A 21452-nucleotide genomic window follows, 5' to 3' on the forward strand; every position below is an offset into this window, starting at 1 on the left:
CTGTACAGACTTTCAGTCTTTTAATATGGTTCTTTGCAGTCTGAGAAGGCAAGATGACATATTTCACTGGAGTATTTGTACTTAGGGGGCCATAGTCTGTCCTGTACACATGTGCCCACACATTGGCTACCTCTTAAAGTTAATCTCTTTACAGCATTGTTTGCGTTGTATCCTTCACTGTGCACAGGGTTTGCTTTTAGTCTTTCTAGAATTTGTTTCATTTTTACAACATAAAACATGCACAGACAACGTGATCTGAATGAATCTGTCACTTAAACCAGTCTGTATTTGAACTAAGTTGTCATTCGTGCATGGGTACATTAACTAATTTAAGTACAGCGCAGACAGACAGGTCTTTTCACCCTCTCAGAGCATCTTTTAGGTCCTGTAAGCTAAGGAACGCTGACACAGCACATTACTTTGACCTAACAGTATGTGTTGTGTTCCGCTGCACTTGAATTAAACAACAACAACAACATGTCCTGTTACATAAACAAAAATGAGCGTAGAAGGGCACAATTTAAAATAGTTTAAATTCTCTTTAGAATGCTAGTTCCTCTGTGATGGACTGGCGTCCTGTCTGGTGTGCATCCAGCCTTGCACCTGTTGCTTATCAGGATAGACTCAGGCTCCCCCATGACCCTGTACTGGATGAAACAGATAGAAAATGGATGGAATTATAGAAAGCGTTAAGGCAGCAATGGTTAAATCACACCATCAGGAATGTTTCTAAAATAATAGTGTTTAGAACCATGCTTTAGTGTTTGCAGCATGTTATGTTCCGATTTTAAATCATTTCCACTTCTGAAGGTCAAGTGTGAAATCTAATGTACAGTGTATTTACTACTCCTGTCTGTTACATTGTAACTAATTTTAATTGACTTGTTGCCTTTTTTTCGAGCACAGGGTGAGGTTTCAGGTGTGTGGAAGATTACAGCCTATTGTGTTGATGAGGTGTAAAAACAGCTTGCAGTGAAAAAGTAAATGGTTTGTATGTCAGCGTGGTGCATGTAAGTTTTAACAAATGGTAGGGTCGTCTGTTTGTTTTGCTGTTTAGCTCTGTCGTTACTGTTTTTTTTTCTGTAATAGACAACCCAACACCTTTCATCATTTCTTTCCACTTTGCATGTTAAGGATCCACAGCAGGCAATTAGATGACTTGAATGTCAAATTGGAAATGAGCAAAGGCTGTTATTAGAAGTATTGAATTGCACTGCTGTTTAAGACTGCCTGGAAAATTTAATTTTGTTCAGAAACAGTTCTGGTTTCCTTTATGTCCTGAATACGAAGAGACATTTGATCTGGTGCACGCTTTTCTTGTTTTGTTTTTTTTTCAGTTGGCTTTATTGATTATTGCCGGCATATGTCGGTATGTGAATTTAAATGGAATGTAAGACGAGCAAAACATAGAAGTGGTAACCTGTGGAATAAAACGAAAAATCGTTGCCTTCCACGTCTCTGCAGGCGCGCCCTGGAGGGATGAGCAAGAGAGGGACCTGAAGGCGGCCCTGCGGGAGATGGACCCCGCCATCCCGCTGGTTTTTGTCAGCGGGAACCACGACCTGGGCAACACGCCCACCCCCGAGGCCATCGTGCAGTACCGCCGCAGCTGGGGGGACGACTACTTCAGCTTCTGGGTGGGCGGGATCCTGTGCCTGGTGCTGAACTCCCAGCTCTTCTTCAACGGCACGGCCTGCCCCGGCCTGCGGGACGCCCAGGACGCCTGGCTGACGGGGCAGCTGGAGCAGGCCCGGCGGGCGGCCCACCGCCACGTCCTGGTCTTCCAGCACATCCCGCTCTTCCTGCGCTCGCCCGAGGAGGAGCACGACTACTTCAACCTGCAGCGGGAGGTCCGCGAGACGCTGCTGCAGCGCTTCGCCCAGGCAGGTAGGTCATGGGCGGGGGGGGGGGGACCCCTGGAACTTCTGCTGGTCACTTCCGCTCTGGTCCACTGACTGCAGGCGTGGACGGCTCAGATCATTGCATCCTCAGGCCTTAAAAACCGCAGCGAGTGAGGTGTAAAATTTGAGCTCCCCTGCAAACTCCGACCCTGCGAAAGCCGACAGCAGCTTGTTAATCGGTGGATTGATTCGGAAGTTCAGTCTGAGGGCACAGGAGGAGCGCTGCGGGATGAGTGGGCGACCAGGATCGGGGCCCCTGCACACCCACCCCCACGCTTCTCGGGAGACATTCACTGCCGCGCTATCACGCCCTCCAGCTCAGCTCCCAAATTAAGGTTTCCAATTTCTTTCTTTTTTTTTTCAAAAGCTTGATTTCACAATTTCTGCCCAGTTTCTGCCGAGGGAGTTGTGTTAGAAGGCAGACTGGAGACCAGACCTCACTGCGTCAGCTGAGTCAGCTCTGTCAGCTCTGTCGCATGGTCTGTTGTGTTGGTTGAGTGCTCTTTGCACTGTGTAGCTGAAAGCCACTGAGTGGCACCGACTAGAGCCATGGCTGTATGCTGGGAAGGCAATGAATGTGTTTGTTATTTTGTAGTTATACTCAGTTCAAAACCTGGATGTACTGCAGAGAAAAGTGAGAGATGTTGCCACCCTTGAAAACCGGTGACTTTTGCCATTTTCGGATCAGGAACAGCGACGCTGTCAGATGCTCTGTCTCTCTTCTCCTGTTCAGGTTTTTTTTTGAGAAGTACTGTAGGACGTTGACAGATTATTCGCACCAAACGCACAAGAACTCACAAGATCCACGTGTGCTGTAAAGTACCGACAGCCCTAGTAATCTGCAGCTTGGGTGTGACTGAAGGACAGAAAGAAAGACAGAGAGCCCTTAATGATATCAAGAGATATTATGCATGTTTTCAAACGTTTACCAAGCTGTTCTTTCTCAAATCATAAGTGATACAGAGCTGTGCAATATACTAGCTCTTCCCTATTCATACACATTTCTCATGCCCTTCCATCAATTATAGATAGAGTTTATCAAGATAGTGTTACATTTCCTCTGAATTATTGATTAAAGGCTTCCGTGCCGTGATTAAGGCGCTTGCCTCTGAATCTTTTCTGTTTTATTTTACTGTAACTCGCAAAAAGAAATGTGGTGTTCACGACGTGTCCACCATGGCAGAGCTCAGCTCATTTCTTTATAATGAGTGCAGAGCTAGTCTTGTGATCCCCTTTCTTCTCAATTGTTGAAGTTAAAAGGAAATTAGCTATCAGTGTTGGAAATCTTTTCTAATGTCTTGTGTGTAAAGAAGTGAAATAAGGGGAACTGTTCCTACATTGAGAAGGACATCAAGGCAGATGAAAGGTTTTGGTTGAAGACTTTAAAGAGAAAAAGATTAAGGATTAATTTTTGTATGGCTGTCAGGCTTGTGGTTTGATTTGGCTTGTGCCAGCGGCTGCCCCTTGATCAAATCTTGTGTGTCTGCAGAAAAGCAGTTCAGCAACATCTAGGGATGTTATGTTAAAAGTTTGTCTTGCACTAGTAAGACCTCGTTTAGAATACAGTGTAGAGTTTTGGTCGCTACGTTACAAAAAAGATTGCTGCTCTGGGATCAGTCCGGAGAAGAGCAACCAGATGCATCCTAGGTCACAGGGGAATGTCCTGCAATACCGGTGAGGAGATCTGAATCCTTTTAATCCTCAAACACAGGAAACCACAAGGGGACCTGATCCAAGTATTCATAATTCTCAAAGGCACTGACAAGGTCAGATGTTAATATTTTATCCTTGGATGCATTGTAAATGTCAGCCCCAAGAAAGGTGTCCAGGAAGAGTCGCTTCTCTCCGTCAGCCAGTCGGGTATGATCTGAGCCAGTTTCCCAGAGATCGACACGCTCGTCGTTTTTTTGCGAGCGGACATTTCGGTGCGTTAAACAGTCCGCCATGTGCAGTGCAGCTGATAATGCGAGCGGATCGTGACGATAGCTCCGTTATCTCCCAGCTGCCCCTCTCGAGGCGGCGGGGAGCAGCAGCGCGCTCAGCTGAAACACAAAGGAGCTGTCTCCTGCACCTTGACATCAAATTAGGAAAGGGGACTGCCTGCAAAGTGAATGACTCAAAGCGCCACTCTGATATTGAAATGTCACGTAATGTAACAATATATTACTTGAACATAGTAATGCTGTCGTAATTTATTTTGTGTGCTCTCCTGTGATATTTGTTTGTGGCTTGCTGACTTGATCCTCTCATGTGATTTGGATTTGATGCTGGGTTGAGGACATTTTGGATTTTGGGGATTTTTAATGAGTAAATACCGATTCCTTGCAAACAGGAAAAAAAGGGATGAAGACCTTGGGGCAGCAGTTCAGCAAGTATGAATGTCGAGACGCCTGTCGATGAGGCGTTGTAGCTGGGTCGTCTGTGGCGCTGTTGTGCATCTCCACGTCTTCTCCTCAATCACAGCCCCAAGGGATCTCTTCTGAAGCAGTTTCCAAACGAACAGCACAGCGACCGAGCTTTGAGCGAGATGTAACAGCCGGCTGCTTCCCGGTGCCAGTCCAGCAGGCAGACGAGAAGTTCAAAAGGGAGATGGCGGGAAGCTGGTGGTCCCTTTTAAGGACAAGTGACAAGTGAAATTCCAAAAGACGGCAGTAGAAATCCAGCCTGGGCAAAAACGCCTGGCAGAAGTCGTTTATGCGCGTAGCGTTACATGCCGGTAGAAGAAACGTGTAAAACATTAGTAGAGGATGGGGAAATGCAAGACCGGTGTCTATGTTGACACATTATATGCATCTTCTATGCAAGGTGGGGAAGCGATGAAAAGGCAAACACCACATTTGGATGTATTGTGAATAAGCCGAATTTGAAATCAAGGGATGTTATGTTAAATGTGGCCAATGTAGTAGTCAGAAGTCATCTACAGTATTGCGTGCAGCTTTGGCCACCCCATTGGAGCCTGGGCCAGCTTTGTAGACAGCATGAGAATCTGGTTGTGTTGCCGGCATGCTCACAGAGCAGGGGGATCCTAAGCTTTCGGCTGCCATCACCCGTTCAAGGCTTCTGTCTATGAGCTGGACGCGTGTTGTTTTGACATCTTTGATGGCGACTGGGGAAAAAAGGCACCCGTTTCGCTTCCGTTTGCTGCATTTGAAGGCGATCGCCATCACATCACACTTCACGGACCTTTCAGGCTGCAAAGAGCGCAAAAGCAACTTCAAATTAAAAAAGAGCTGTTCTATGTGTACTGCAATAGGAGACACAAGCAGAACTGACGTCTCAGTGAGGGTTTATAGCATACAAGTGCTTATACTGTAAGTTCATTTTGAAACCTGTGTTGGATTCCGTAGATGCAATATAATGTTGAAAAATGTATTTATATGACTTGAGCAATATTTTATATAATCTCCCTGGAATGTGGGAAGCTCATAACCTTAACAGCCTTTGCCCTCCGGAAGCATGCCTCTGATCATAGAGCGGAGCTGCCTGTGTATGAGGCTGCGTGTCGGAATTATTTTCGGTTCGAATCATCAATTTCGCAATCCAGCCCTCATTGCTTTAATCAGCTCTTGCTAACCCTCCTCCCCCAGTCCACCCGACATTTCCTTTGGAATCGATTTTGAGAAATGCGTTTATTGCCTTTCTCTCATCTTGCCCCGCTTTCTTTGACTTCAGTTATTCCTCTCCTGAAAACTGCCAAATCCAGCAGGGAATTGGGCAACGCGTCCGAACCTTGGTTTCGCTTTAGTGCATCATTGCAAATGATAAGAGCCACAAATCTAAATAAAAGTTGTTGTGTCTTTGTATTTTAAGCTCAGGTAGAGATGGGTAGACTTTTTTTCTTTTGGTTTAGATCCCTGCTGTAGTTTTCTTCTGCCTGACTTCATAGACGCGGTGCTGCAAAACACGACTTGTTTATCTCTTTAAGTGGGGGGCGGATATTAGGTGACCCGTTTCCTGCCTGACGCAAAAGGAGCCTTCATGCTTGAACCTGCCTCACCCATGTGCTCCTGGCTGACCCAGGGGAGCTGGAGGTTCACATGGCATGTCCTCTGAGGAGCAGGTGACCTGACTCGTGGAGGTTTTATAAAAGGCCACGTTCATACAGCCTACGCGTCCACCAGGGCAGCAGTGTCCATTTAATGCGGCTGAAGACGTGGCCATTTGTCTCCTACAGTTGCCCAGCCGCCACAGTGGACTCGGGGATCTTCTGCTGACATTCCCAGCAGCCTCTCTGATGCAGGCGTCTTGTTCTGTAACGCCCTATCAAAGGGAGCACCCACACTGCACCCTTACTGAGTGCCAGCAGTGGGGCTGTGTGAGGATGAGGCAGGGGACAGCCCCCCGGGAGACCCCTGACATGGGGCCCAGTAGTTCTCCTACTGCTCCCTGGCCTAAGCCCTTCCGCTCTTTACCTTTCAAGGTGCACGGAGACTCCGACGGGAAGCTGCTGGAACAGGAATTTCTTAATGTCTGTGATCCACCTTCTGCTTCTGTAAAAACGGCCTCGTGTAGATGTAGTAGGAATGCCCAGTGAGCGATTGTTATGTCGATCCCCCTCAAAATGTTGCCTCTCTGAACACTCTGAACACTGCATTGATGTGTAAATGTTAAAAGTTAGGGGCTACAAGAGAAGGTGAAGGGAAATCGCACTTCATAGTGTACGTTTTTGACATAAAGAGACAGGCGCGGGCTTTTCTGCTGCGGGACGTAAGCGGATACATGTATCATAGTACCGCAAGATGTCAGCTCGGATTTTTCGGAAGTAAAATTATTGAAATACTTCAGTTAGTCATGCAATTCTTATAAGACAACCAAGCGGAGGTAATACAAAGCTCAGGCAGCTGTTAGTGTAGTGTATGACGTCAGTCAAGGAAATTGATTCCACTGTTTAATTTCTCCCGACAAACTAAAGGCTGAGGTTAGGAAGAGGCCAGGCAGTGCATTACAAATTTCATTCCGGTTTAGGCAAAGTGACATGTGGGATTCTCTTACTTTCATTATGCATTGGCAGCTTTTAACAACATCATAATATTGATAATAATAAATATTAAAAATAACCCCCCCAAAAAAAGACAGCATCTCAGATTGTGCGGTTTCCCTGGCAACAAAATACCAAATTGTATGAATTCATTGTCCCGGGGGACTTTTTTTTTTTCCTTTGCAGCAATAAAATATTGTCAGAATTGCACAAATAGAGAGTTATCAAGGTACGACAGATTCGCAGATGGGAGGCGACACCAATTATTCTTCCTCCCAGCACGGCGGCCTCAAATTATCAACTTCAGCACCTCCGTCTCGGTGTAAAAGGCTTTCTCCAGCTCTGCTAAATATAGAGGGAGAGGAGGAAGCAACCTGGCAGATAACAAACTGAGGAACCTTTTAGCACGGCGGGGGGTGTATGTCTGCTTTTTTGGTCTTTGCCAAACTGGCATGAGTCTCTCCTCTAGGTTTGTGTTCTTCGTGGTGAGGTGAGGGGGTGTACAGTACGTGTGCTGCTGTCCTGTAGATTGTAATTGTAATTAATTGCAACAGCAGTCTGGCCGTTCTTCATTCTCTGGGTGCTGGGAGCTTTGTGGTCAGTTCTGTGCTCCACTTTTTCAGCTTGGCCCTTCTGCAGCCTGTGCACGCTTTCTCCACGCACACATCAGTTAAAAAAAAAAAAACCTTTCCAGCTACAGCACTGTTGCAGCGTTATTCTCTTATTTGAAAACGGTCTATTTACATGTTTTACGAGTGATTAATACTGTGTGTTCCACTATAGTTGTTTGTCAATGATGCCTCCTCAGTGCTTTTGGAACACTCATGCGCTCAAGCAAGTAGTCGTTAAGATGTTCTAGGAAATTAACCAATTTGAGATACAGGGTGCCTGTATTTATATTCACAGCTGTTCATGCTGCAGAGACACTTATGCCACAACAGTTTTACCATTGAGATTAGAGGAGCCCCGGCAATTAGAAGCAGAAATTATTCTTTGGGGTGTAATCACAGCTTTGAGGCCAGTGGAAAAGCTCAGAGAATTCGCGCTGAATCTGGTCGGAGGCCAAAACAGAACCCTGCACCGCACCTGGAGTGAAAGCAGGGGCCGTCTCCAGCAGGCCAGATTCACACGGACACCGTTGTTCTTTTCATATCGACGACAGCCGGACAGGACAAAATAGCTGGAACAAAATCAGAAGCCCGAAACATCAGAAGGCGACCTGTGGTGGGACGAGGGAAGGGGCGGTATTCTGTCAGACTCCGGTCTTAGATTTGCGGATGTGTGCGTGATGCTTTTTGGTGCTTCTTGCCGAAACGCCAGTCTTTCGTTTTCCTAATCGTCTTATCTAGAGCCTCTGCATATTTAGATGAGCAGCCTTGAAACGTGGGTTTGTACGTCACTCCTCACCGAGCACAAGAGGGCACAAGCACGAGCATGTGAGTACTTTCTGACATCAGCTCTCCCGCGAGAGACTGGTGTTTCTACACCCTCTTCCTAAAAGACCTGGGTTCGTTTCTGGGAGGGCTAGTTTTTGGACAGAGCACAGTGGCCTAGTTGCAGAGACCTGGAGGACCTGGTTTGACCTGTCAGAAGACCATTCTGAAACCCAGCGTAATGGCTGGCGTTGACTAAACACATTCTTCATTAACTGCAAATAGTTCAAAAGGTGAGAGTAAAAAAAAAAAAACATTCTCTTGATGGAGCTTATTGATCTGCTCTGAAGGTCAGAAGTAATGATCAGCTTGATAAAATGATCTTCTGCTCAACAGTTTGTATATTTTCTTTATCCTGTCTGGATTAACTCTTTAGCTGTTGTAGCACCTCCACACCAAGAGGGAGAAGTGAGATCTTGTGTGGAGGTAACGGTCAGATCTGGACGAGTACAGAAGAACAGTTCCTCTTGGTGTGGGCTACACTGTACTAGCTTTAGTCACAAACCTGGGACGTCCCGTTGTTTTTGGTCAGAGAAGATATCTTTGTCTAAGCACAGTTGCCACTAGAATTAGCTTTTTTTTTTGCTTTTAAGCAGTCATGTTTTTGCAAACAGTTAATTTGTGACCTTCTAAAAAGTGTAGGAAAAAAAACCTGAGTGCTGTCACATGGCCTGCCTTTTTTGGGTGATTTTAATCTTTGTTTTGGATTTGATGATACAAAGTTCTGTTCATTTTGTGTTTGTCAGGAAGCGATTCTGTGCATTCTGTTCTGCCAGCATCACTTCACAGTGAGCAGTAGGAACAGTTTTTCATCTTGTCAGAGATTACAGATCCCTTTAGTTGTTGATAACACCAAGAGCCCCAGCCGGTTGTTTCTAAATGACTATTTTTAGAAAGGTTTGAACTAGCATTTTACTGTATTGCACCACTTTTAAAAACAATATGTATTACTTAAAACAGATGTAGCTCACCACTTACTACCAGCAAGGTAGTAAAAAAGATTATTTGTATAACAGATTTAACAGAATTTTAGATGCAGTGTTGGTTGTAGCTTCTCAGCATGCAAAGAGCACAGTATCATGTTTAGATTGGTCAGTTTCTGGGTCTCAAATGCCCTGAAAAATGACACTGGAGTCTTCTTAAGAGCATAAAAACATAAAAAGATTACAAATGTGATGAGGCCATTTAACCCATTTTGCAAGTTGGTTTCTGGTAGTTTATTGATCCTAGGATCTCTTGTCAACTATTTTTCGGAAGTTCCTAGGGAACTGGCTTCAATGAAATCCCCTCACAGTTGTTTCTGGACACCCACCACCTTCTATCCAAGAATGTACTGTTCCAAATGCAGTGCCAATGGGCGCACTGCAGGAGAGCTGTGAATGTCTTTAGCTGTGCTGTCACTTGTCACAGTCACACCTTGTGTCTGTTTGCCACTGGGATCAAGGTTGACAACTCAATCTAACACATAGGGGTGTAATCCCACCTACCGCCTCATTTCCAGCCAACAGCATTAGGCAGCTGTTTCTGTCTTTTTGCACGTCACTGATAAGCAATTTGGGATGTAATGCTATTTGCAGCATTTCATCTAGGTATATAAAATGTTTTTTTCACACACAGGTCGGGTCTTTATGACCTTTCCCCATAAGGGAATGTTGTAACACATTACTTTTCAGCCCACATTGCCGGCTCATGCAATTAGAGGCAATTAAAACACACTTTTTTCTCCTGAGAAAAGTACTTTTGGAACGTGTTCCCCAAGAGCGAATGGTAACACACTGTTATTTTCATTTTTTTGTGTGCTTGCTGTGAAAAATTATGACTTCTCAAATTGTTTTCTGAAAGTAACTGTAAACTGCATTAGCTAAGGCTAATTGCCAAGTGGTTGACCAAAACTGAGAGTTTCATCTGTATTGGAAAATGACTGGAGAGCTGGAGTGTATGAGGCAATAGGACTGCCTTGAAACACTCCATAGCCTGATGTTGTAGGACTTGCTGAAAATATCCTGTTTGGTCTGTAAAGGCTTCACAGGACCTGGGTCACAGGATTACAGCTGGAAATCAGGCAGATGTCCATCTGAGGCCGTTATGGAAAGAGTTGTCGAATTTTGAAACAACTTGGAGATTTCCTAGGATACTTCAAAGGAACAGATTGTCAATTAATCCATTAACTGATTGATTGGTTAATTAATTGACTAATGGATTTTGAAGATTCCACAAGTGAAATCTTACTGCATGTTTCCATGTGCTGGTTGAGTGACTTAGGAACCATGATGCTCTGTGGTGTGAGATACTAGTTTAAATAACACACTACTCTTTTTTTGTCACTGTATTTTTTTTCCTTGTGCAGCACTGAGAAAGAGAAGCTAACCTTTTTGTTGAAAAATGAATGACACAACTTCAAAAAAAAAGCTTTGTCAGGTTTAAAACATGAAGATTGTGAGATTTGCAAAACCCCCACGTGCGAAAGGTCCTTCCTTTTCTGTTCTGTGCAAAGTTTGATTAGCTGTGTGCATGTTGTTTATTTTCCTAAATGAACTATTGAAAAAACAAGTGTGTTTTACAACTATGTATTGCATTTTAATAATAATAATAATAATAATAATAATTGCTTACACTTATATAGCGCTTTTCTGGACACTCCACTCAAAGCGCTTTACAGGTAATGGGGATCCCCTCCACCACCACTGATGTTCAGCATTTTAACCTGCCAGAGCAGAGAAGTGAGCACTTATTCCACTGCTATTAACTGTAGTGCAGGGAGCAGAGAGACCCAAATTCAGTGTTCACCCTCTTAATGTTTCTGTGAGAGTAAGTTCACTCTTTGTGTGAGCTATAACCTGGCCTCCACTCAGTCTGCGTGATTTAATGGTGCTATAGGTAAGAATGACAGAATTAGACATTCCTGTGGGGTGTGTGTGTCACACCATGCTCAGAGTTTATTCAGTGTGTAATTGAGAATTTGGAGGAGGAACTGATCTTCCTGGTAGAAAGATCTTTCTCTTTCCTTCTCTTTTTTGCTGTTCCCTTGGTGCTGCGTTCTGGGGAGACAGGAGAACCCATAATGAGCTCCAGAAGGAATTGGAGCTGTGCCGACTCCGTTTGGTTGGATATTTGCACTTACCTGCAAGCTTCTGTTCGTGGTACTGTAGTTCCTCGTCTTTGTTTTTATCTGGAGGAGCATGTGAGGTCAGGCAGGACTTTCTAACGATCACACCGCCTTCGTGAGGTGCCCTTCCTTCTTCAATTTGCCCGACACCGGAGAGATCGCCTCCGAACGTGTTTGAGAGAGGGCGGCAGTAAGGGTAGGTGGTCTAAAGGCCTTCTTAAAACTCAAAAGGAAATGAACATTAAGGAGAAACGCATTGCATCACCATAACCAAACTAGCATATTCAGATTTCACACCAAAGCAGGATTAGAAGCAGTAGTTGTTGTTTTTATTTGTATAATAAAGGTTGGGGGAGCTGTAACCATCATGATAAAAAACTTATCTTACTTCTATGGTGCAGCATTTCTGCATGCTCAGATTGCCAGCATTGTAAGGATTGCTGTCTTGTTGGCATCCCTGGCGCAATGCTGTCTGTTTGCCTTGCGGACACTGTGCCATCCTTGATTTACTGTCTGGCAGATCCACTGCTCACAGACTGCTGGGGCCTGGGCACGCACACCGCCCCTTCGCAGCCCTGCGTTGAAATGTACACCAGCCAGCCTGGGGTGAGGCAGGTGTCACGGCCAACCAGAGTGAGGGCAGGCCTAACCCGAATTTAACTCCTGGAACTGGAACATATCGATACCGCCCTCCACTGTCATGACAAATAGAGCTTAATAGGTTGGTGTGTATTTTTAAATGAGTCCTGTACCACCTAGTCCATAACACCTCCTTATTTGATTATTTGATTTTTCGAGACGGTTTGGATGAAATGTTTTTGTTTTTAATCCTGGTGTGCAGATCAGAATCGCAGTCGCAGAGGAATCAGGAGTAAGTCTCTCAGCTGCCTGTCTTGCTGCCCTTGTGCCGGTGACTCGCACTTATATTCATTTATTCCAGGTGCCGTCTCTTATTAGTCCCTGTGCGTGTTGTCATTTTTTTGCGGTGTTAAAATGAAAGATCGAGGGTTCATTGCAAGCTGTCGTTAATCAGTCCTGCGTGCGGGTTGATGGATAAGCTGGGAACAACAGTTCTGTGCCACACAGAGAGTAGCGGCTCCTGGATGATAAATCAGTGTGATTTATGGTCAGCCTCATTGATGCCTATTTCACTGTGTTTCTTTTTGTCTCTCCTCACATCATACAATTTATCCATAGGGACCTCCTCATGATTAATTGTGACTACTCTGTCCTGGTCTTTGACCACCGAAGCACAGTTTAAATAAGAGGTACAGTATGGTATATCTGAGCTGCACACCTGTTTAACAAAGCTGGGATTTTACTACCTCATGGAAGAAAGATAAGGCTGTAGACTGCAGTTACTGGGCTGTCATTGCATTGTTGTACTGTACCGTATATACCCACATGTGTGTAGATTGACAAGCTGAAAGGCGCACAGGCGTGTGACTGTGATGATGGGTGACTTGGATGGCTGAGCACTGCCATGTGATTGCCACCTGCTGGAAGCCTGGGTCCTCTACAGCTGCTGGAGAGGAGTGGGTTTCCACCATGCGATTTCTCAGCTCGGGCTGCCTGTCCCACCCCAGCACTGCAGTGCACAAAAAGTGTTTGACCCGCACAGCCCAGCAGATTTCTTATGCCTCAGCTGGTCCAAGCTTTGGAAACTGGGCTAATTTAGAGACCTAGTCCTAGGATGCGCCAAGATCATTTTGCCCTTTTAGATTGAACAAAAAGTCTTTTTAAAACTGTTTTTGTGAGCAGCATCGAGATCTAACCATGTGCGCTCAAGGGTTCTTGGTTAATTGGCCACTGCAGGCTGGGTGTGGAGACTCGGCCTACAGATAACCTCCACTGGGGGGCGCTGTGGGGACCTCTGCCCCTGGTGGCCCGCGAGCTGATTTTGACTGCATGCGTCTCAGCTCTCTGCGTCGAGCTTCTGACGTTGTTAGGCTGATCGAATAATCGGATCCAACAGGCGCACGCGTACAAAAACAGGACTCTCTGCATTGTTACATCTTGCACGCAAAATTAAAGTGGTTACCCCTTCAGATCACGAGGCTCTGTCTGTCTGTGATCTTTATAACAGAAGCTACGCAGTAAAATATTCTTTGTGATGCCTGAACAGTCTTGCAGTGCATCATCCATCATCGCAGCCCACGTTTATCATCCTCAAACTAATCTGGACACATAGTTTTTTTTTTATATGTATATCTTGATTTCTTTTTGAGTTAATCTGTCTTCTAGAACATTGTTAAAAACTTGAATGCCCTTTAGAAATGTCAGTGGGAGAAGCAAAGGTTTTTGGTGCAGCTTGAAATGTCAGTGTAATTGTGCTCATTGACACTCTTCCTAATGTTTTATATATAGCTTTCTAAGTAGGATAATTAATGCACTGGGACTCCCTTTCAATTTAAGTTGCTTAATGTCTGAGTGGGAAAGTTAGGCTGACAAGTTTTGAAATATTCCATTCCGAAAACTAGGATAAAGAGCTACAGTACCACCGCAGAAAAGAAAGTGTCAGTGCATTTTTGTGCTGCTAATAAATTAAATAAGTCGGTGAAGTGCTAAGTAATAGACTGTCTCACAAAGAGAAAAAATAGCCAAATGGCACTTTTTTCATTTATAAATAGTGCACAGAATGAAAATGTCACCCCTAGATGAGTCATTTCATAGTGTCATGTGTTGCCATACAGGATGGTTGAGGACTTTTCCTGGCATGGAACCCGAACCAGGTAAAGGCTCATGTCTGTGGAACAGTCGGGCCATTTTTCCTAAAACAGAGGAGGGTCTGGGAGAGAGACGTGGCCAATCTGGATGTCTCCGATAATCTTGAATCAGACCAGATGCGCAGATGAGACAGAAGAGCTCTCATCCCTGGCCTTCCTGCAGTCAGCGCCTGTCTAGAGTTTTGAGGTTAAGAAAGCCGTCCGATCAAAACCAGCTACTGTGAATGTTAGAAACAGGTGCGACTCGGAATGTTTTCCAATTGCAAACAGTTTAATCTCTGTCGCAGTCTGTGGTTTTTATTTATATTCCTACGAGTGGCAAATGTAATGCTGTACGGCAATATTTTAAGCACAAAAAAATCTTAAGTAAAATGTGTGACGCATATCCATTCTGTATTCTTTTAAGTAATTGTCATTTTGGCATTTTGTTTGATCGCTTTTGCTTCTTAATTCCTCCCCGGGGATCTCTTCGGAAATGAGAGTTTCTGTCTGAGTGAGCAGTCTCTCTCGGATTGTGAAACAAATGAAGTAGAATTTCTGGGAGAATAATGTATGTGGGGAGTATATTGGATAGATAAGGGACCCAAGTAAAAATTGCGTTAAATTGGTATTGTGTGTTACAGAGCGACTGAGCAGTAGGAACCTGCACTGTGTATTTCTTCTTTCATTTCAAGAGACAAGTGTTTGACATTAGTGGCCTCATGAAAGTACTGTACAGAGATAATGCTTATTCCTGATCACACTTGTTCTTGTATAATTGTCCAAACCAGACTCTTCAAAGTTAATTACATATATACAGTATATATTTTATCTTGCTGACAAGCCTTTAAAGGACGTTTTAAAGGAGCCTCAGACATTATTTGTACCTGTCCAAATTTTACAGTTCTGGTTTGGTAAATTTAGGGTATTTCCAAGGTCAGATTAGAAAGTGCAAGACTGAGAATTAACTGCAGAGAGGATGATATTTGAGCCCTCTAATTTCATCACATCCTTAAAATAATGTTATTCATTTATTCAGTTAAAGTGATATATTCCCAAGCAAGCAGTTAGGATTAATGGCACCAGGTATATTTAATAGTGTTCAGAGAGAGAGGGTTCCAATACAGTATGTCTGTCTGCTGCTCTGCGGAGGAATGGAAGCCCTGTGGATCTCAGGTGATTCACCTGAAGTCTGTGTTCATGTTTGGAGAATCTTACCAGGGTATGTCGTACTGCTGAGCTTGTATCTCGTGAGATTATATAAGAACCATGATCAGCAAACATTTGGAGATCTGGGGCCCTCCCTGTGGCTCAGTCAGTGCAGGCACTCACCCAGATGTAATAGGCTGAGCTCCGTGATCAGAGATTGGAGCCTGAGTGAGCACTGTTTGACCAGGATTTCCCTAGCAATTGGCTAAATGCTACAGGGTAGTATTAGGTGGCCACTCATCCTGGTCAGATCTTTTGGTCCTTTTTACTTTTCAACATGAAGGTAACCCCTCCTAATTTCTGTTTTGCTGCTGTATAGAGGCAGATCTTGTTGGGTTATTTTTGCTGTGTGAGATTGTCAGAGAAAAATCTTAAGTAAAATGTGTGACGCATAGGTATTTGGATTTCTTTTTTGATCTATGTTGTGATTGTTTTATGGAGAAAATTATAATGTAATATTGTTGCATTTTAAAAAAGCTATTTTGCATTTAGGTAATTTAAATTGTGATTTTTTTTCATGTGACAGAATGTGCACCATTTTAATTTAATTTTTAGTTTGCTTCTAATTGCTGCTTATTGTCTGACCCTGGGGGTTCGAGATATTGGCAGGCACTTGTATTGGCTGGGTAACTGAGTCCATCTGTGCTTCAGAATTAACCTCTACTTCATGAATATTTATTTAGCAGAAAAACGTCAAGTGTGTTGTATTATCGAGCTCAAATTACTAGCAGTTTGACAACATCTAGCTAAGAGGCTGTGTTTGTGTCGTAGGTAGATCAAAACCATGTTTAAGCTCAGGAGACTTGGAATATTAGCCTAGTCTCATGTAAGGGGTGTAATCTGCATAGAATAAGCAGCAGAATTTAAAGAAAAAAAACAATAAATATGTTTGAGAGCTGTATTCTTGTCAGAGGAAGTGGTAGAAAGCAGTGACACATTTATATCATTCTCTGTTGCCACTCAGGCCTGGGCATTTCTTCCAATATCCGTCATTCAGGAAGAGGCTGGGAGTTGCTTCCAGTCCAGACGGGCACTGCTGACTGACGCGTGGCCTGTATGAGAGCTCTTTGAGTTCTGCTTCAGAGGGACACTCTTAGCTGGGCGGGGGGGCTTCTGTAGAATTGGCGTAAGCACTTTGCTGCATCGAGATCCCGCACCTCTGTGGAGGCAGAGTGCAGAGGGGCAGCCGACCTCTGCTCTGCTCTGTCCTGCCAGGGGTGGGGAGTGCTAGGTGAGGTGTATTCTATTTTGAAGGCCAGCCAGCGCCTGCGATGAATCCTTTATACATGATTAATAACACAGCTACCGTTCTGTGTTGACTTTGTGAAACCAGTGCATCAAAAGCTAGCCAGCACATTCAAGATGTTACAGTAGGATAATATAGGTGAATGTAATGAGTCATTATATTCTGAAACTCTAGTATGAAATAATGGTCTGTTTTGGTACCCTCCAGACTAATATGGAACATGATTTAAAAGTGTTAAAAAACACTGGCACAGAGGGAGTGTTAAGACATATGTTTAAACACCTGAGAGTCTCTGAAGAACTGAGGAACAGGTGATCACTGACATCCTATAACATCGTCCTCAAAATCGTGACACGCAACCTGGCTTTCACCTGGGAGGAGGGTACATTTGCAGGCAGCAGATGTACTGTACGTGATGCTTTCATTTTACTGTCACTGCCTTCTCAAATCACACCTTTTATTTTTAGCTTTGAAAATATGAAAATCTCTTTTAAAATGTCAGTGTTGCCTTATCAGATGCCAGAAAGAATTGCTTTAAAGTTGTTTTGTGATTCATGGCTTCCTCTCTCTCCCAGGTCTTTAAAGCACATGGTTGAGGAGCTTGAAAGTGTGCACATGAGCGCAGTGTCCTTGAAGATAATATCACCGAATATACCAAATAAGGTCTTTATATAAAAACACACAATTTAATAAAAGCTGTAAAACAACAGTTGTTTTAGTTCAGGTGGGTAGCTGCGTCAGCAGGCATAGGCTGCAAAGGTTTATTCCAAGCTGAAAAGAGAAGAAAGAAAACACAACGTTTCGGCTGTGGAGCCTTCTTCGGGTGTAAGCAACAGTTGTTTTAGCTCTCTTTCAGAGCAGGTTTACTTTTGACTCGGTCTTCATTATTGCAATGATGGTGGTGATTCTTGTGTTAGAAAGCTGCATTGAGATGTTTCAGAAGCACAGATATTTCAGAAAGAGAACACAGTTGGTTATTTTCCTGCCAACTTTTTTTTTTTTGGAAACTTCATTGCACGTGTTCCAGAATCCGTATCCTCCCTTGTCTGAACTCCTGTTCTCTCAGAAGCTGTGTTTGTTTTCTAGCCAGGGTGAACAAGCCTTAGGATTCTGGTAGACGTTTTCCAGTGTAAATACACCAGGTATTCTGGAATGTCAGGGTGTGTATTCTGGAAAGATCACAGAAAATACTCAGTGGACACTCACGTCAACAAGCAATCCCATCACATAGCTACCTCGATGGAGGTTTTTGTAGAAGTAGTTTTTTTCCATATGTCATTTAGATCACTCATCATTAAGTGATACTACTAGTCATGAACACACCACTGCATAAGAACAATGTTGTAACACAAGATAAATTGCCGCTCGCTTTTGGAAAGTTCTTCCATCCTTCTTCATCAAAATGCACCACAGGAGGTATTTTCGAATGATGGCACTTGTTGATGGCGTCCTCACAGCTGTGCCTCAGCCCTGTGTTTAGAAACACTGCATACACACTCTGTTTCTAGCAGAAATACCCCCTGCTCAACCAAACAACTGTCACTGTGTCATTCCAGAATAAACTGGCTCCAGAATATTATGGCAAGCCTCCTGAGCTCAAATGTGCTCGTACCTGGTGCATGTACAGTACTTGTGTCCACATAGTTGCAGTCTGCTCTTGCTTTGACTATCATTTTTATTTAAAACGATAAATTCATGATCTTAATGCATAACAGGGTAGCTATTATGTAGATATTCCAATAATTGCTGGGCCATTAGGAAACGGAAAGTTGGCAGAGAACAGAGAGAGTCTACTTTTTCAAAAAAACATATTTGTACACATCTCTAAAACAGAATGCAGAAGTGACAGTTATCTGATAAATGTCTGATGCTTTTTGAAGTTGGGAATGTGATTTTTTTTTGCTGACAGCTCAGCAGATTAGTACAGAGTTTTAAGAAAGAAAAGGTGCCTCTCTCGTCTGGACTGGAGTAGGTAGCTCAGCTGCTGACAAACATGTCACTGTACAGCTAGGCAGTAATCTAAGCACCCAGGTGAACTGAGTCTGAATGCGGGCTTCATCCTTATCCTATCAAGACACTGAATTCTGCTGCTACAGACTCATTGATAATGGTTAGCTCTCCGGCAACACTGAGACTCACGAGGTAATGGAGCTTGTTCACTAAATCACAGTATTACATACTGATGTCCCTCCGGAGAGACGACTCATTGCTCGTCTGGCAATGAGCTGTCTAACCCCTGAAGCTCAATATGTAAAGCGTGAGATTGTGTGAAGGGGAGGGTTTTTTCAAGCAGCACATCAGCAGTGATACATTAATAGGTTTTATACTTGAGTTAAATGCCTGGCGAAGGACTTTACAGAACTTGAGTGTGTTTTTTTCAGTTTGATTTTAAAGGCAGGGCATCAACGACAGATTCGGCAACAGTGTATCTGTGGTGGTGTTTGCGTTTGGGCCTCCTGACTTGGTGCCTTTCTCTCTCGGCTCCAGGAGTGAAGGCTGTGTTCTCGGGACACTACCACCGCAATGCCGGGGGGGTGCACGGCGGCCTGGACATGGTCGTGACCTCGGCCATCGGCTGCCAGCTTGGGACGGACCCCCATGGCGTGAGGGTGGTGGTGGTGACCGAGGAGCAGGTGGTGCATCGCTACTACAGCCTGGAGCAGCTCAGCGAGAAGGGCTTGGAGCCGGACCTGCAGCAGCTGCTGGCCTGACCTTTATGATCGGCCACCTCTCGGCCAGCGGCTGGCCGGAGCGGGGCCCCCAGCTCCGGTCGCTGTTGGCACGAGCAGCGTGTGTTAATTCACGGGGCATTGGTATGCAGCTGGACTTTCTCAGGAACCTCGGAGGTAAAAATGCATTAAAAGTGTATTCTGACGACTCGCCCCACGGGCTGTCGAGACCGGCATTCGTAACCGCGTGTCCAGTCTCAGTCTTTGCTTGGACCGGGGCTGTGTGTATGGCTGGGGCTACCCTGGTCACAGCTCTGCCCAGGCAGGTCCTCATTAAAGCACAGAGAGTTTAAAAGGCCATGTTTGCAGAAAGCACAAAAAGAACAACATCGAGCTGCACATAGCAGGGAAACAAAAAAAAAAGGAAGAAGGACACTTTAAGATCTCACACCAACAGTAGGAACTGTGGTCTGATTTTAGTGGCTCAGTTTTGTTTTTGTCCACCCGGTTTCAATAGAGAGCCGAGTTGCCACGGAAACAGATCACACACCGCAGAGTTGACCATGACAGAAGGCGGCGGCTCAGGTGCCGGACTGTGTAATCACTGCGCTGACCTCATTACAAGCATTATTCTGTTCCTATTCACACCTCTCTTCATTGCAGAGTGTTACAGCAAAACGACGAGCCTCGTGGTGCTTAATCGAGAACATTAAGTGCAGAGACATGCTGTATTCGAGTTGCAATAGACTTTGTTAGCTAATTTTCAGCAGAACTCAGGAAAGGGTTTAGGACCCTGTGCTATGTGCGAAGGCTCAATTATAACTTTAGGCAATTCCATCATAAGATTAGTAAGGAAAATTAGATTCAACACCTGGTGAGCTCTCTCTAAAGATTTGCTGCCGTTATTAACCAAGAGAGTACTTTGGAGATTCAGTAATTTAATTTGATGAATTTGTTCCTTTTTTTATTAAGTCAATGTTTGTTACTATGAAGTTGGTTTTCTGTGTAACGGCAATTTGATTGTTGTTCTTATTTCTAACAGAAAGAATCTTGAAACTTTTGCTGTGTATTATGGGGAGATAAAAATGTTTCCTAATGTGTTAAGCATGAGTTTTCAAAAAAGTTATTTTAAATTGGATATTCTGAAATATACGCTGAGAAGAAATCTTTACATCTCAGTACTGTCTTGCTTGTATATTTGGAGAAATATGAGTAACCTTAATAATGAATAATAATGAATAATTTTTTAGATCATTTGGCCTCTTTAGCTCCTTTGGTTTCTAGCATTTAATAGATCTGAGAATCTCACCCAGCTGTGTCTTGAAATAATCCAGGATATCAGCTTCAACCACAGGGCTGGGCAGCTTGTTCTACACTTACACCACCCTTTGTATGAAAAGTTTTAATTTAAACTTAATTTAATTTATCCAAAATTACCACTTGTGTTCAAAAGTCACACAAGAACCAGGTCCCCCGTAGTCTTACCTGTTCAAGATGGGGAAAAAATGGTCTTTTAGTCTGTGAGCCTGTAGCACTCCTTTACTGTACCTGGTCTCTGCTCTTTAAATTGATCCCAGATCAAAAACAGAGTTATCTTTTACTGTTTACCCACACTATGTTTCAGGTTTGGTTTTGCTACCTGCATAGAAAACCATGCATGTTCATGTTATCCATGAACTCCTACTCTCCTGACTGTATCTAGATTATTGATAATGATCAAGACGAGCAGTGACCCTAGTTCAGATCCTTGTGGTACTCCATTAGTTACATCACATCAGTTTGAATGTTCAACACCTGTCTGTCCTCTGTGTTATGTTCTACTCTCTGCCCAAGTGCTATCAGGAAAACCCCCTGCTCAACCACACAACAGTCACCGTGTCATTCCAGAATAAACTGGCTCCAGAATATTATCAGCAAGGCTCCTGAGCTCAGGTGTTCTCGCAACTTGATGCACTCCCTAGGATGTCTGCTTCTTTCATTTTAAGGATTATTTTATATGAATGTTTCTCGGAAACCTTGTGAAAATTTAAATATACCATATCATACCATATCATGTATATCCTGTCCTGTTTTTATTCATCGCAGCAGTTTCAAAAAAGCTTAAATAAGAGCTACCATTACTTCCCAATTCAATATTGACTATGCCCTAAACTCCTACAGTCTTGTAGATGATTCACTGCTTTAGTTCTAATTATGGTTTATATG

At 43.8% G+C, this 21452-nt stretch overlaps 1 protein-coding gene across 3 annotated transcripts in view; it reads left to right on the forward strand.

Moving 5' to 3' along the window:
• The window catches only part of cpped1 (calcineurin like phosphoesterase domain containing 1), a 65395-nt gene that overhangs the window by 22358 nt on the left and 21585 nt on the right, over positions 1-21452 (forward strand). For 2 of the 3 annotated variants that reach the window (XM_088936524.1, XM_088936526.1), the window contains one exon: positions 1465-1887. In XM_088936524.1, coding sequence (XP_088792650.1) covers positions 1465-1887 — 423 coding nt within the window. Of the gene's footprint in view, positions 1-1464; positions 1888-19065; positions 21298-21452 lie in introns of those variants that run through there. The other variant, XM_088936525.1, reaches the window with a different exon arrangement.

Source organism: Atractosteus spatula, chromosome 18, assembly GCF_055471065.1.
Source record: "Atractosteus spatula isolate fAtrSpa1 chromosome 18, fAtrSpa1.hap1, whole genome shotgun sequence".
In the NCBI taxonomy this organism is placed as follows: domain Eukaryota; kingdom Metazoa; phylum Chordata; class Actinopteri; order Semionotiformes; family Lepisosteidae; genus Atractosteus; species Atractosteus spatula.